Genomic DNA, 15,072 nt, shown 5'->3' with positions numbered 1-15,072 from the left:
TTTCCAACTTCACCATAAACAGCATGCAATGGCCTTCACAACATAGGTTCCGACATTAACAATGCACAACATAAATGCCCATGATCTGGATAGGGACCACCTGCCCGGGCAGGACTTGAACCCACAACGTTACGACCTTTTATTGAAGTTTTTGCCCTGGTCACATAAAATCTTTCGCACAAAGGGATAAAGATAAAAGGAAGATTTCCTATTACCATTGAGAAAGAACTTTACCCTGCCCATCTAGCCTTTTCAATGTTATTTCCGAATCAGGCATAACTATCATTCTCCAAGTGGAATTGAAGGGGCAAACCATACCACTGCATCACTATCCAATGTTGAGTACAGCAACAAGAAGAAGATGAGGTTCATATCGCAATCAATTTGTTCACATCGAACCAAACTCACGATTCAGTAAAATAAATCCATAAATCATGGGGTAAGATAAATATGATGTGAATATATGATGAGGTAAGATAAAAATGACATAAAAATGATGAATGACATTAAATCTTTCTTACCAAGGGATAAATATAAATGGAAAAGATTCCTATAACCATCGAGACAGAACTTTACTCTGTCCATCTAGCCTTTCCAATGACCTCTCCCAATTAGGCGTAACTATCATTCTCCATGAGGAGCTGAGGGGTAAAACCTTTCCACTCCATAAACATCTAATGTTAACATTAATCCCATTAAAATCTAAAACACATATGAGGAATTTCTGCGGCATAGCCCCGAAGAAATTAGGGTTCGTCAAGTGTTTTGTGGGAAGATTTTTGGATGAGAGAGTAAAAGAAAGGTGCTATTTCACACTCGTCCGACAGCACCTTGAATATGCAGCGAGCGTATGGGATCCAGGACAGAAAGACTTAATCCGCACACTGAAGAAAATACAAAGGAAGGCTGTACAGATCGTCAAAAACTGCTACAGGCGTACAGACAGCATTACCCAGATGTTAAGCAAATTGGGGAGCCGCTGGAGACTTGTAGGCTGCACGCTAGGCTTAGATTGTTTGAAGAATTAAGAATGGATATCTTTAAGAGCTACACAGAGAACATAATATTAGAGCCCCACTATATGTCCAGGTCTGACAGAAGCGATTAATTAAGAGAGATATTTTGCCGAATTGATAGATAAGCAAACTCCTTTTCCCCCTGAACCACAAAGGACTTCAATAAATGCCGGTCATAATTTCGTTGGGGCGCTTCCTTTTTATGTGGAAATAGTTGGTATCCTAACACCCCCAGCAACACGCCTTTTAGGCAGCTAGCGAGGTAGTATGTAGGTGTAATGTTGACAAAAGCAAGAAGAAGAAGGTATGGGTTACATCACAAGTACATTGTTCACTCCAAGCCAAATCGTGATTCAGTTAATTAAATCAGTAGATCAAAGGGTAACATAAATAATGATATAGAAATAATATTGCGAATTCACTCCTAGATTCTGGCAGTCCTAGAATTTTTGAAAAGCACCTGGTAGCCCTAAGCGAAAGGGGCCTACACAAGCAGCACACACAGATAAAAGTACTCACGGCTTTCATGATGCTCTTGTCCCATGCTATGGATGCCTCCAGCATGTAGAAGGCCATTGCCAGCTGCGCCGACGTCTCCGCCCTCATCACCGCTTCCCGCCACACAGCCAGTCCCTTGGGTACATCCTCCGCTTCACTGCCACTGCCCGCCCCTCCACTCCCATTCCCCCCTCCATTATCACCCCTCGAATCTTTACTGCTCGTGTCTTTCGTTGAACTGCCATCGCCAGAGAGGCCAGACAGGTTGAGATCAGAATTGCTGCAAGCAATGGAAAATATTTGCATTAGAACGTAGGTTTCCATGGTGATGGTCTGATCTCTGCATTTCTTCTGCGTCAGCTTGTTTAAAGACAACATTTTCCACTTGAAGATGCTGGCAGGATAGCCAGCGAAACTGTTGTCAATAAACAAGCTGGTGTGGAAGAAAACCCTGAAGAAATGCTGAGATCAGATTGCATTAAACTGGACTGCATGCCTACGATCACTACACAAAAAATATTGAATTCATCACATTGAGCTAATAATTTGCTAATGTGAATATGCCCTAAAAGCCTGGTTACACAATATATTAACACACATGGGTTTGTGTGAATGTATGAATGATTTTTGTGGACCAGAATCACACATGTAGCATTGCATGAACCAAAATGTTAATTACAGTTGATGATGGAAATATCCATAGTAAAGAAAACTTTATTTACTATCAAACAATATCTCCATCAAATTCCATTGGTGAAGAATAGGAAGCTAAATTAGAATTGGTAATTAAAATGGGATGATTCGGCACACTTTATAATTTCAGATTACAGGCGGTCCTCGACTTTCGTACACTCGACTTTCGTACAATTCGCACTTTCGTACATTCAAAATTGACACCTTTTACTCGACTTTCGTACGCTAAATTCGGACTTTCGGACGCTGGTCTGTAATTTTTTTAAAATTCCCGCTATGTTTATTGCGCATCCCAACATTCAATTGTTTCAAATTGCAGTATTGGCAGTATATGCGAACAATATGAACGTATATAATGAAGGGAATTGTTGGTAATTGACTCTGATCTAGGTGATTTATTTGGGAGAGAGACTGCCTGCTATAGGCTCCTTTATCAAGAGAAGAGGAAAGCCTTCATTGAAGATATTTTTCAAAAGAAGTTGACTAGACATCATCGAATAGCTTTCAATAAAACTAGTAAGACCTTCTTTCTAATTGTGTTTTTTCGTTTGAGTGCTGTTTAATTCATGTAAACCTTCAGCAATGATATTGCACGACATATCACCCGAATTCCGTTTGTCTTTTGTCTTTTTTGAATAACATGCGGAATATACGCGATCACGAATGTCACCTGCCAAACATCGAATTTTGGTGTAAAAATTAAAAGGTATCCAGAGTGCGGGTTCAACGAATACATTTTTTTATGCTACTTGATATGTCCTTTTATTTATAGTGGACGTAATAAGTGGAATGTCAACTTAAACGCCAAGAGGAAGTTTCACTCGATAGCCAACGGAGTTCTTGTTTTTTAAACTTATATTTGCATTTTCTGCGTATTTTCGAAATAAATTATATGATTTGAGGAGTTTTATTAATATATTATTAAAATTAAGTCAATTGAAATGAATTCCGTGAAAAAAAAGGTTTTAGTACGTAAATTCCGCTCTTTTGGAACGTAACCCCTAATTAGTATGGAAGTCAATGGTTCGACTTTCGTACAATTCGACTTTCGTACAAGTTTTCGGGAACGCATTGTGTACGAAAGTCGGGGACCGCCTGTATCCTGATTTTGAACTTCAAAATAAATGTGATTAGTTGGTATACTAAGTGATCAAAATCATCCCACAACCGAAATTAACACTGTTTTAGCCTTAAGTTGTGAGAAACACTAACCTTGTTCCAAGAGGTGCCTTCAAGTACCTCCTTTCAATAGCTGCCTCCAGGGAGAGGAGATGATCCCTCGCTATGGCTAGCGGGTTGAGCCTTGTGTCATTCTCACCATTGGGGGGCACACATGCTGGCCTGAAACCTGGTCCCTCTTCAGACGTCATCCTGTTTGGTACCTTCCAGCCCTGAAATATCGACAGACCCATTATGCGCTTTTTGCCTCCAAACACCAAAATATGTTTCTTCCTTGAGGCTTTCACAGTTCATGTTTGAGAAAATAAACTTTTTCGGGCCTTACCCCGCAGAGTACAACCAACCCACCAACTTGAAAAATATATATTTCCACCCACACCTGAAGCAGCCCAATCACCTTTGAATACGCAACCGGCAGGGGTTGCAAAACATTGGGAGATAACTTTTAGTAAATGTTAAGACCCGAAAAAGTTCATTTCATCAGTCAAAATCTGGTATTTGGTAGAATCTGAAACCACAATTTCACGAAGCTCTCCCTCCAGCAACCAACCAAGAAAGTGAATGACAACATGAAGTATTGACCAATTTTTAGGTTCACAAACACATGATGACATCAGTTTCACTCAACTGATATCCAGGTTGAAGATGCTTGGAGGAAACAGAAACAAACTGTTGTCATCATACCAGCATGCTTGCAGAGGGAAACCAAAAAATGGTCAGCTCATCATTCAAGCCTTGTGCAAGCTTTTATCACAATATTTTCCAGAAGTATAATTTAAAAATTTAAGTTGAAAAAAGGCCATCTGATAAATTCTCAGCCATTTGACCTCAAGTCGTCCACTGTGATTTAAGTACTTTCGAAGGTACATTGAATTTTGTTCTAAACACTTTTATCAAAATAAACCCTTCCACCTTTATCAAAATATACTTGCTTCATGCAGCATTAACTTTATGATCAATAGGATAAACATGATAATTCATTTTAATTGAGAATGCCAGGACCACATATAAAAGAAAGGTCCTTTTATATGTGCTGCGACACATTGCAGCTGTCATCCTGAAGAGTGTAATGACCAAACTTGAAACTGCAGAAACATGGTTTTGGAGGAGAGTAACAAATAGGTAGAACGAAAATAAAGGCTAATAAGCATGAAAAAACAATAGTCCATTCACAAGAGAAATATTTAAAAAAATTAAAATAAGAAAATCAAAGCTCATCAGACACTTAACGGAGGCAAGACTACATCTTCCAAAATATTACAGAAGGAAAAATTCTTGGCTAGACAGAACTTAATGCCAAAAAGTGGTCATGGCAATGGAAATGGAATGCGCCTCTTACAATGGTATGAAGAGAAAGGATGAAGATAAGAGCGTGTTTAAATCATGGCTATAGCAACAAGATCAATCATTAGAGGAGGAATAGTCGAAGGTTTTAATTGGTGATGCATTACTCAAGTAAAACTTTTCTATGATCTTTGAACTTCTAGGGTAAGAAGATAGAACCTCCTCAAAATTTGATCTCAAACATTAGAGCGATCACAAACATTATATCTTAAACAAACTACATATGAGACGATAATTAAAAGGTAAAATCATCAATTTGAGACACAGGCAAATATTAACAACAGCCTACTTTATATATGTACCCCGAAAATTTCAAGAAGATGGCATAATTTTAAACATCCATCAGCGAGACAAAAAGACCAGTCAAGCAGGAGGTACAGGTCTTCAAAGAAGAGAAGAAGAGTTGGAAATTTTCCACTGGATGCAAGTGTCCTCACCTTGACCTGCATTGAGGCGTTGGCCACCTTATCCTCAAGTGCCTCCACCTGTTCCAGCATGAGCATGTCCACCCTGAGCGCCACGTGAGGTCGCCACTCATCGTCCGCATCCACGGGTGGCGTCTTCACCCTCTCTCCCTCCTCCTCTGTTCGACACGGCGTGGAACTGCTCGACGGAGCACCACTCCTTGGCACAGGATTCAGATCCGTGGCTATCCGGTCCCCATGGCGGCACAGCTATGTCAAATATGTACATCATCATTACGTATGCTAATACTAACACTGTTATTAATTAGCTGTGGGAAGGAAAAATTTCACCACAGAAATTTCTCAGATTTAACTCCACATAAAAGCGACTTCCCATCCAACTCATTATCATTCAAATTTATTATCACAAATTAGCATGCCAAGGTATTAAGTCTTGGCAAAATTATGATAATAAATGACTTAAGGATTTATCAGAATATAGGCATCATGAGTGTAGTTAGCGATAAAGCTGAGACTATGCTTCGGTGAAGCCTAAAAAATAAAGCAAAACGACACAGCCAGGCAAGTTTTTTAATCATTACACAAAACTCTCAGGAACTTGGCAAAAGAAATATGAACAATTATAATTACAACTCATGAACTTCTTTTTCAAGGTCTGAGTGAACATTGCACTAATTCATTCAGCATGGTAAATTCTTTCACGGGTGCTGGCATATTCCATCAAATTCCTTAAGGTTAATATAGAAGATACGTCAGATTAAATGAAGGGCTATTCATGGACCATTAGGACAAAGGGAAAAAATTAATGACTCATTACGCATTGAGAGATTAGAGCCCCTTGCGTACCTGGGCAGCCTTTACCAAATTTATTCACCAAGAGATCAAAAAAGGCCAGTAATTCAATAAGCTAGTAAACAAGCAAACATTTAGTAAAGGGTATAGAGCTTGAAACATTAAAAAGTTGACCTTTATAGCTACACATACGGAGAAAATCAGAGTGACTGTGATGAATTTTGTTGTTGAGACCTGAGATGATCGTCAGTTTTTACATTTTTTTAAACTTATAATTTCATTGCTATCAGATTTCATGCCAATGAAAAACTTTTGGACATAGAATGAAAATTTCTTTTCTCTCTTTAGTGCTGTTCCACCATACAATCAATGGTGTTGTTCACTCAGACCCCAATTCGAAATTCATACAAAGAATTCCATAAATGAAAGGAAAGAGAGTCTTGATAAAAAAATCTTCCCATCACAAATTTTTTAATTTAAAACATGAAAGTTGGCATTTTTCATGAGTAGGTGAATGAATTCGAGTTTCAGTAGTAATTAAGCAATCAGAGAGGAACTCATTGACTGAAGATATCTCTGACGATAGCATAAACAGCAACTAAACATGCAAGGTCAATTAGTGAGGACCACGTGTAGCTTAGATGCTGTGAACTTCTCAGCAGCAGTCCATGACATTATCAACGTTACTGACAAAGGATAACAGTGGCAGATTTTTCATTGCAAATAGATCAAGACGTGGGAACCGGTGGAAAAAATGGAAAAATTTGGGAGTCGTTATTTTTCAAATTCTATCATAACTGACAATTTTTAATAAATTGGTGAATAGCTCATAATACAGTGTTCATCGGAGACAAATTTCAAAAGCTTGAACTTCACTAAAAACCAATCCAATAGTTAACAGTTTCCAATTTATCAATTTGTGCACCATTACCTGCTATAAAAAGTCTCTAAAGCATGCATCCACTTAGGACTTCTAATGGCTATCTCAAACTTATAATCGATAGTGCATACAGGTGCATTATTAGGCAACTTCCTTCCTCTAAAATGGTGTGGTATTTTGTTAGTTCCCAATAGAAATCCTTATGCAAGCAAATAAATAAGCATATAATTATGAAAGCAAATGCATGCAAATTCCAGATGCTAATATAATAAAGTGACTAAAAAAAAATGCATAAGCTTTTCCTAACTAATAACTTCAGGCTTTACTCTGTGAAACCTCTCCATATTGGAAGTAAGGAAATAAAACTTTGTAAGGTTCACTGTTATTTAATTATGGGCACGACCCGGGTTTCGTAACCTGGTTACATCGTCAGGTGACTGATCTTGCATGCATCATACATTTATACACAAAGTACACAAGTGACAGTGAGGACATCTATCGGAAAGGAAAAGGACTGGTTGAAAGGGCGGGGGTGAGGGTTAAACACGGACTGAAATAGGGAGAGGGGGTGGGGGAAAGGGGCAGCCTTGATTTGGGATGAGGGTTTTTCCTGTGAGGATAGGTATCTGACCAGCCAGGGGAGGGCGGGGTTAAAGTGGGTGAGGAGACGAGAGCTAAAGAAGGTGGCGGTGTTCTTCACCGCCACCTTTCCCCCACCCCCTCTCCCTATTTCAGTCCGTGTTTAACCCTCACCCCCGCCCTTTCAACCAGTCCTTTTCCTTTCCGATAGATGTCCTCACAGTCACTTGTGTACTTTGTGTATAAATGTATGATGCATGCAAGATCAGTCACCAGACGATGTAACCAAGTTACGAAACTGGGGTCGTGCCCATAATTAAATAACAGTGAACCTTACAAAGTTTTATTTCCTTACTTCCAATAAGCTTTTTCATTGCTGTTTGAAACAATCATTTCATGCTAGTTAAAGCTACCACTAAATCGCCTCCAATGGTCTAAAGCATAAACAAGAAAAATAAGCCAATGCATTGACCACAATACAAAAATATTATGCCTAATTACCAAGGAAGATAATATGACTTGTGTGTAGATGTTAGACAATGGCTCCTTCCCTATTATACTTTTGACAACTACCACAGCCACAGCACACCACGAACAATGTGTTACACAGCCGAAAAAGCATTTATTGAAAAAAATTACTTTTCATTGGATGGCATAAATTCATTAGGAATATATGTACTTACTGTGGAAAGACAAGCTTTCTCCGTTTGCTAGGCAGCAAATGCAAAATCAAAGAGTAAGTTCACATTAGATCTATGACACTGAGGATTCAGGTTTGACAGAAATCAATTACACAAATTCCTGCCAACAATACATGAACTCTAACAATACGTAACACTCAACATAAGAAGGGTCGACAACTTAAAAATGAATTCACCTCTGTAAGTAAACTAGTCAAGTAAACTCTGCCACACAGCTTCACGCTTCGCAAGCGTACGAATCCAATGGGCTAACGCATAAACTAGAGAAACTATAAGTCCTCATTTCATGGAAATGACAACATTCGTCTTCAATTTTGTTTGTTTGTACTTTGCACCAATTGTTTCTCATGCACTCAAAACTTTGCCACATGTGATTTCACCAACTTCGAATGCCATAAGCTCAACAAATACAATTCAGAGATTGACAAACATACTAAAGAGGATACATAACTCCCTCTAGCCTCGTCAAATTTTGTCTTTGTTTGTTGATGCATTGCTTATTTAAATCTTGCGCTCTAATCTAGAAATTTTGTCATACATTCAGCTTTCTAAGCCATGTTTGCTAATAGACAGTATTTTTGTCCATAGCAAATTCTATAGTTTCAATGCTCTTTACAGTCATACGCTACATGCAGAGTTACGCATTGCTCACTTTAAGATACAGTGTGTCCTCGTTTAACGTCGTCCGTTGAACGTTGTTTCACGATAACGTGGTCCAAAAATTGAAACCCTTCATCATTTAACATCGTTGTTGCTTCGCGATAACGTTGTTCAAATAATGAGCGACGAAAAAAAATTGAATGGCAAATAGGAAGCAAGTGCATCTGATCTACAGTAAATATTACTATATTAATGAAATTGATAATTTTCGTTCGACAGAAAAGGTTGGCGTGGGTAGCGCATGTTAAATATGCATCTGAGCAAATAATTATCGCCTCATTTACCCATTATCCGAAAATTTTTCTGATTCCAACCGAAAAAAATGTCCACGAAGACGAGTGGCTATCCTGGTGGTTCTTCAGACGTGGAGAAAAAACGGCGTTATTAGAACAAAAACTTGATATTATTAAAAGAATTGAAGAAGGTGCAAACTGCTGGAGAGATCGGTTGAGTTCTAGGTTTTCAGGTAGAGTTTTTACAATTAAAATTTCTTCTGTTACTGAAAATATCGATTTTACGCCATTAAAATACTTTCTCAATTTAGTTTATTATATATTTCTTTTAATAATGCCTTATTCCCAGCCTTTTATCGTTATGCTGTGCATGAATCGTTATCATGCTGAAGTGAATAGGTAATGTTTCTCGCAATTTCCGCCGGGTTAAAGAATTCATATCATCACGAAAAGTGACCCGCCCTTCATCCTCGTGCTTTCGAGTGTCAGATTTTTCTCATTTCGGTCTTTCTTATGTATGTCTTTGGCCTGGTTCAGGTGTCTCCCGATTGGTCATGAAGTGTGCTTAAAAGTTACGGCTCCGATAATTGGCCTCCTCAGATTCTCGCCCGGGAAATTCTGGATTCTTCACGAAGAAATGGATTGTTAGGAACAAATTCAAATTTTTTACATTGTTTCTTATGGGAAACACTGCATTGTTTAACGTTGTTTCACTTAACGTCGAGTTTTTCAGGAACGAATCAACAACGTTAAGTGAGGACTCACTGTAGTTAACAGATTACTAGCTTTACTTCCAATCCAGGTACAGTACAGGGTAAATGGCTACAGCAACCATCTAACACCATGGTCACAACTGGCAGACCAAATTTAAACCATATTTGTTGAGTGAATCTGAAATGCTGGTTTCTGCCCACATTTCGGAACATCTAATAAATATCACAACGCTTGCTTGATATTGTTCATTATCCTTCATGTTTATGTACTACACTGAAATAAAATTAACAAGACAGAAACTTTGAGATGAAACAAAAATACACAATACAGTTAAAAGTAGCACTACTCTAACAGCCTTTACTTTTTTCTAAACTTCACCTAAAATTACGGGGAATTGTGCTCTACCTACGTCAATAACTACAAAACCATACAACTCTAATTGCTGACAAGGATTGTAGATCAAATGCAGTCATTCCATTTCTTTGTCTTCCAACCTTAAGAGCAACATAGGTGGAGGGGCTATAGTTGGAACTATATTTAATAACCATCTGTAACCCAAATGAAATAAATTATAATAGTTACAAGGAAAAACTTTGCTAACAAATATGACATTTATTTTGAGACAATATTTCACTTGAATGGTGGCTTCATCAGATGTCACATGATTATTAGATTGATGATGTTGACTACACTACAAAAACTGGGAGAATAGCAAATTTTATTGGTGGTTTCACAAAGTTTTTCCTTGAAAGCATTACAATGAAATACCACCAATTTAGGCCTGGAAAAATGTTACTTGTAACTAATTAGGTTTGAAAAGATATTGGAACTTGGTATAAACAGGCTATCTCTTTATAACTTACATTCAAGCTAATAATACTACTTTCCTAATACAAACAAGCATTCCTCTAATTGCCTGGACTTCAAATTCCACATTACTTTTGAAAAAATAATTTCACTCCATACTTCCAACCTTTGCCTACAACAGGAGATTCAAGAAATACGACACTTGCCAAAGTAAATTAGTGAAAAAATAAAGAGTCCTTACCTTGGTGTTGGATGTTTCCATGGCATGCTCAACATGACGTGCGACGGTCCGCCTCAGCTCTCGTTCCCTAATGCCCCTTGGGTGAGTGGCATCAAGGATCGCCTGCAATTCCGTGGCATCTACCACCCTCCACCAGCCACAGCGGTATTCTACAGATACAGAGAGAAGGTATGAGAGAATAACAATAATAATAATATATTTATTTGCCCAGCGGTTGAGTTACAAGGTTTGTACACAATGTAAGGCACGTCAAGAATAATAATAGTAGAAACTATTTACAAAGAAGACAGCATTCCAACAAAACAATAATTAACATTAATCAAAAGTAAACATTACAAGGGATCAGCTAAAAACTCATTGGCATTATAATACAGCTTAATAAGCAGAAGATCTTTCACTTGTCTATTAAAAGATTTGCCATTCAGCGATTTAAAAGATAATGGTAGATGATTGTGTAGTTTAATTCCCATCCTTCTCAATCCATGTAAACATTTTGTGGTCTGGGCATAATCTACATGCAAGTCATTATGACTTCTTGTGAAATGATGGTGAAAAAACATTTGAAAACATTTAATTTGGAGAAGGATGTTACAAAGATTTGAGACACATCTTGAAAAATATTAACGAGTAATAAATAATTTTTGGACCAGATAAGTAAATAAAAGCACAGCTTAATTAATGGAAAAAACAGAAAAGCATATAATACATTGCATATAGGAAGCTCTTACGGATGTCACAAGGTGATGCGACGGCTGAACGAGTTGTGGGTAAGCTTAAGACTCGGGGAGTCTTGCATAGTATGGGCTACCATTAAGTTGCACATGTTTGGTACATTGAGTGTTCTAGTTAAATCATAAAAACCAAACTTCCCACTTGTTCCCTCGCCACATCTTCTCCGAACCCATTCCTATTTAAACTGAGCACTTAAAACACAATAAAATAGGGAATCCAAGCAGTGTTATTCACGCTTAATAGGAATGAGAACAAAAACTATTGATTGGACGCATTGATTCTCAACTTCTTCCCTTCCTGATTAAGCAAAGGGGATGGAAAAAAACTCTGAACTTGAAAAAGAAGTATTCAAATTATGAAAAAAGCTATCTTTCAAAATCAATTTCCCCACATGTTACACAGAAATCAATATCAGGTACACAAAATAAAATCTGAAGTATTTGAAAAAAATCAGACATATAAAATATTTACATATAGAGTACAAAAAGAGAAGTTGGAAGACAGAATGTTTTCACCAGAAAACTACTGCATTGAAATTAGTCGAACTGCCACAAGTAACTAGAAAGTTTCCAATCAAAGCTTTTTAAAGCAACACAGCTATGCTAAAAAACCAACAGAGAAAAAATTATTTTTTTGCTGCAGAATTTTTGCACATATTGCACATTGCAAGGAACTCTGTATAGTTACAACCATAGCTAGTCCCGGTATACTTCAAATAAAAAAAGCAACAAAGCTTTTAAAGCATGCAATGAAAAGCTAAATGCATTTTCAAATTGAAAAATTAAATCAAATAATTTAAAACTGTAGAGTTAAAATTTTTATTGCCTTTTTAAATACTTTGGAATATTAACTGTATCATATCAATGAATATTAACTGTACTATGCCACCTACCCCAGAAAATGTAAAGACAATTACGTGATGCCTAGGAATTTGTCAAGGGCATCTAATGGCCAGTATCAGTGTGTACCGAATAACCGACAACATTGCTCATTACATGTACAAAGAATTCTTCTGTTCAAGAAAATGTAACATGCATATCTAGTAAAAAAGCACTACTAAAATATAAATGAATATTTTATGATACTCAAGTGTGAAACTGAGACCTTGGTGTAATGATTGTACTGCTTGAATGTATTATGGCCTTTTCTTCATTTTGACATGACCTTTACACTTGCCATATGCATTTCGACACTACCCATTGTGTGAGCTGGACAACAAACTTTTAATAAAAATAAAAATATTACCTAAACAATGTAGTTGATCGTAAAAGTTTTTAGAATAGCAAAATTATTAGTGAAAAGTAAAGTGAAAATAGTAAATAATTAGCGAAAAGGGACCCAGTATAACCAAAGTAATTACTTTCAAGCTTCTCTTGCAAAATCAACTGTAACATTGCATTTGAAAATAGGAATGAATAGGTTAAGAAAAAACGGTTTATCAACTAAGAATGATCATATATTAATAGGCACAAATAATAACATCAATTTTTTAGCTGATAATTTATATTTCCGAAGTGTTCAATATTAATATTACTTGACAAATCCCAACACTGTAAGCCAAAAAACAGCAGAGAAATTCATATGAATAGCCATAAGGACTTTGCCAAACTTCACCAAGGCTCGAATGAACAAAACTTAAACCTGATATTCAACATGGGTTGTTTGCGTGAATTTTCAACCCAACACACTGCTATCAATATCAAACGCACCACTATATCAATAGTAGAATGTTAACTGACACTCCATCACCAAAATCAAAAATGAGAACAAACCTTTTGGCACAGGCTTTGGTTCAGGATGTACTTCTGCCATTCGTTTCAGGACGTCCATCCTCAGGCCATCGTCTGGCCCAAAGAGTTCCGGCGGCAGCCCAGCCAAGGGAGACTCGGCACGACTGGGACGGCCCGAAGGTCCAGGGGAGCACTCTCGAAGGGGCGAGAAGGGGGAGGGAGGGGACGGGGGCGAGATGACCGTCACCGAGGGGCGGGGGTACGAGGGAATCCTCAGTTCTGTGGAATCAGAGGGGGTCCGGTCATCGGGGGGCCTCGTGAGAGAAGTCTCGTCGCACGCGTCACGGGGCAAAATGCCAAACCACTGCTTCTCACCCGGCGAGGCACCGCCACCCGGGAAAATGGGAGGAGAGGGAGTGGCGGCCGGGAGGGGGAAACCGAGGTTGAGAAGGGGACCCCCCGACTGGGATGCCTCCACACTCCCATCAGCCTCTGCTGTCTGTACCGCTGTGCCGTTGCCTAAGAGTCCACCCGAACTGATCACTGCACTACCGCGACAGTTTGAATTCTCCGTTTCACTCCCGCTCGTTTCCCGCCCCCTCCGCCTTGCCTCCTCCTCCTCCTCGACACAGTCCCCCAAGCGCTCGAAACGGAGGGGCGTGGAGCGTGTCGAAGGGGGCCTCGTGTGCTGGCCCAGTGGGGTCGATCCAGTGTGCTCTGGCGTGGTGGGTGGGGGGACCAAGGGCGTGCCCTCACACGTCGACACATCCTTCGTCTCACTCTCGCCGGTGACGTTCGCCTCACCATTCTCCTCCTTCACTTCCTCGTCCGGCGTCACAACCTCTGAATCCAACAAGCCGTTCCCTATATCACCATTCCAAACACCTTTCGGTTCCTTCACTTCTTTCGGCTCCTCCTTCACCACAACCTCATTCTCCTCACTCTCACTTTTGATGATCCCGTTTGGATCGGTGTGGTTCTGCACCACTGGCTTCACATCCTTCTTCTCCTCTTCGGCACCGTCTTCCGATTTCACTTCCCCATCCACGGGCTCACTCACTTCCTCCACCTCCTTCTTAACTTCCTCCTTCTTCACCTCCTCCTTGATCTCTTTCTTCACCACTTCCTCCTCTTCCACAGGGGACGTGGCAGTCGCATCATCCATCTCATCGTCCCCGTCAGCACCGTTGCCCATCACCTCCGAGTCGTCAGCCAACCGTGGCTTCTTCTCAGGTGGGGATGAGTCGTTACATTGCTCACGGGAGTCCTCGAGGGTGGGGCACGCCTCTGCTTTAGCCTCCGTCTCAGTTTCCGCCGCCTCTGCCGATGCGTTCTCTCCTTCTTTGGTCTGCTCAGTGGTATCCTCCTCGGCTTCCTCTGCAGCAGTAGAGATCATGTCATCTTCCAGCAATGACTTCTTGAACAATTCGGGCTCGGCTGACTCTATCCCCTCCACAAACACGCCACCAGCACAAGGAAGCACCCAGAAACGCCGCCAGAAGCGATCTTGACCGAGGGCTGAAGCTCGCAGTTGAGACGCAGACCGTGCAAGTTCGGCCAACGACTGCTCGGATTGCTTCGTGATGCGTTCAATTTTTCGAGTGAGATCTTCCATACTGAGATTCTTATCCTCTTCCTAAAAAATTGAAAAAAGTTTATATTCAGAGTCTCCCAAGGAAATTCTACTGGTATACTCAAATTCAATACATAAGACTTATTAAAAATTCTGAATAAAATCTATTTATTTATTTATTTATTTCCATTACCCCATTAACAGCACATTTTCGGCCTTTACAATGGGGAGTTAACGATTAACAATGAAGGACATTGACATACGCCCATGCCCTG

The 15,072-nt window shown here is 39.3% G+C and overlaps 1 protein-coding gene across 1 annotated transcript in view; it reads right to left on the bottom strand.

The window, feature by feature from the left end:
* The window catches only part of LOC124168732, a 183,875-nt gene that overhangs the window by 10,682 nt on the left and 158,121 nt on the right, over window positions 1-15,072 (bottom strand). Inside the window, exons 24-29 of the mRNA XM_046547000.1 lie at window positions 13,267-14,860; window positions 10,763-10,911; window positions 8,090-8,116; window positions 5,168-5,404; window positions 3,420-3,598; window positions 1,536-1,794 (exon numbers count right to left, since the gene is read on the bottom strand). Of these exons, the coding sequence (XP_046402956.1) occupies window positions 1,536-1,794; window positions 3,420-3,598; window positions 5,168-5,404; window positions 8,090-8,116; window positions 10,763-10,911; window positions 13,267-14,860 (2,445 nt within the window). The remainder of the gene's footprint in view (window positions 1-1,535; window positions 1,795-3,419; window positions 3,599-5,167; window positions 5,405-8,089; window positions 8,117-10,762; window positions 10,912-13,266; window positions 14,861-15,072) is intronic.

The sequence above is a fragment of the Ischnura elegans genome, chromosome 12 (assembly GCF_921293095.1).
Source record: "Ischnura elegans chromosome 12, ioIscEleg1.1, whole genome shotgun sequence".
NCBI classification, from domain to species: domain Eukaryota; kingdom Metazoa; phylum Arthropoda; class Insecta; order Odonata; family Coenagrionidae; genus Ischnura; species Ischnura elegans.
This window is presented reverse-complemented; position numbering and strand designations above follow the sequence as displayed.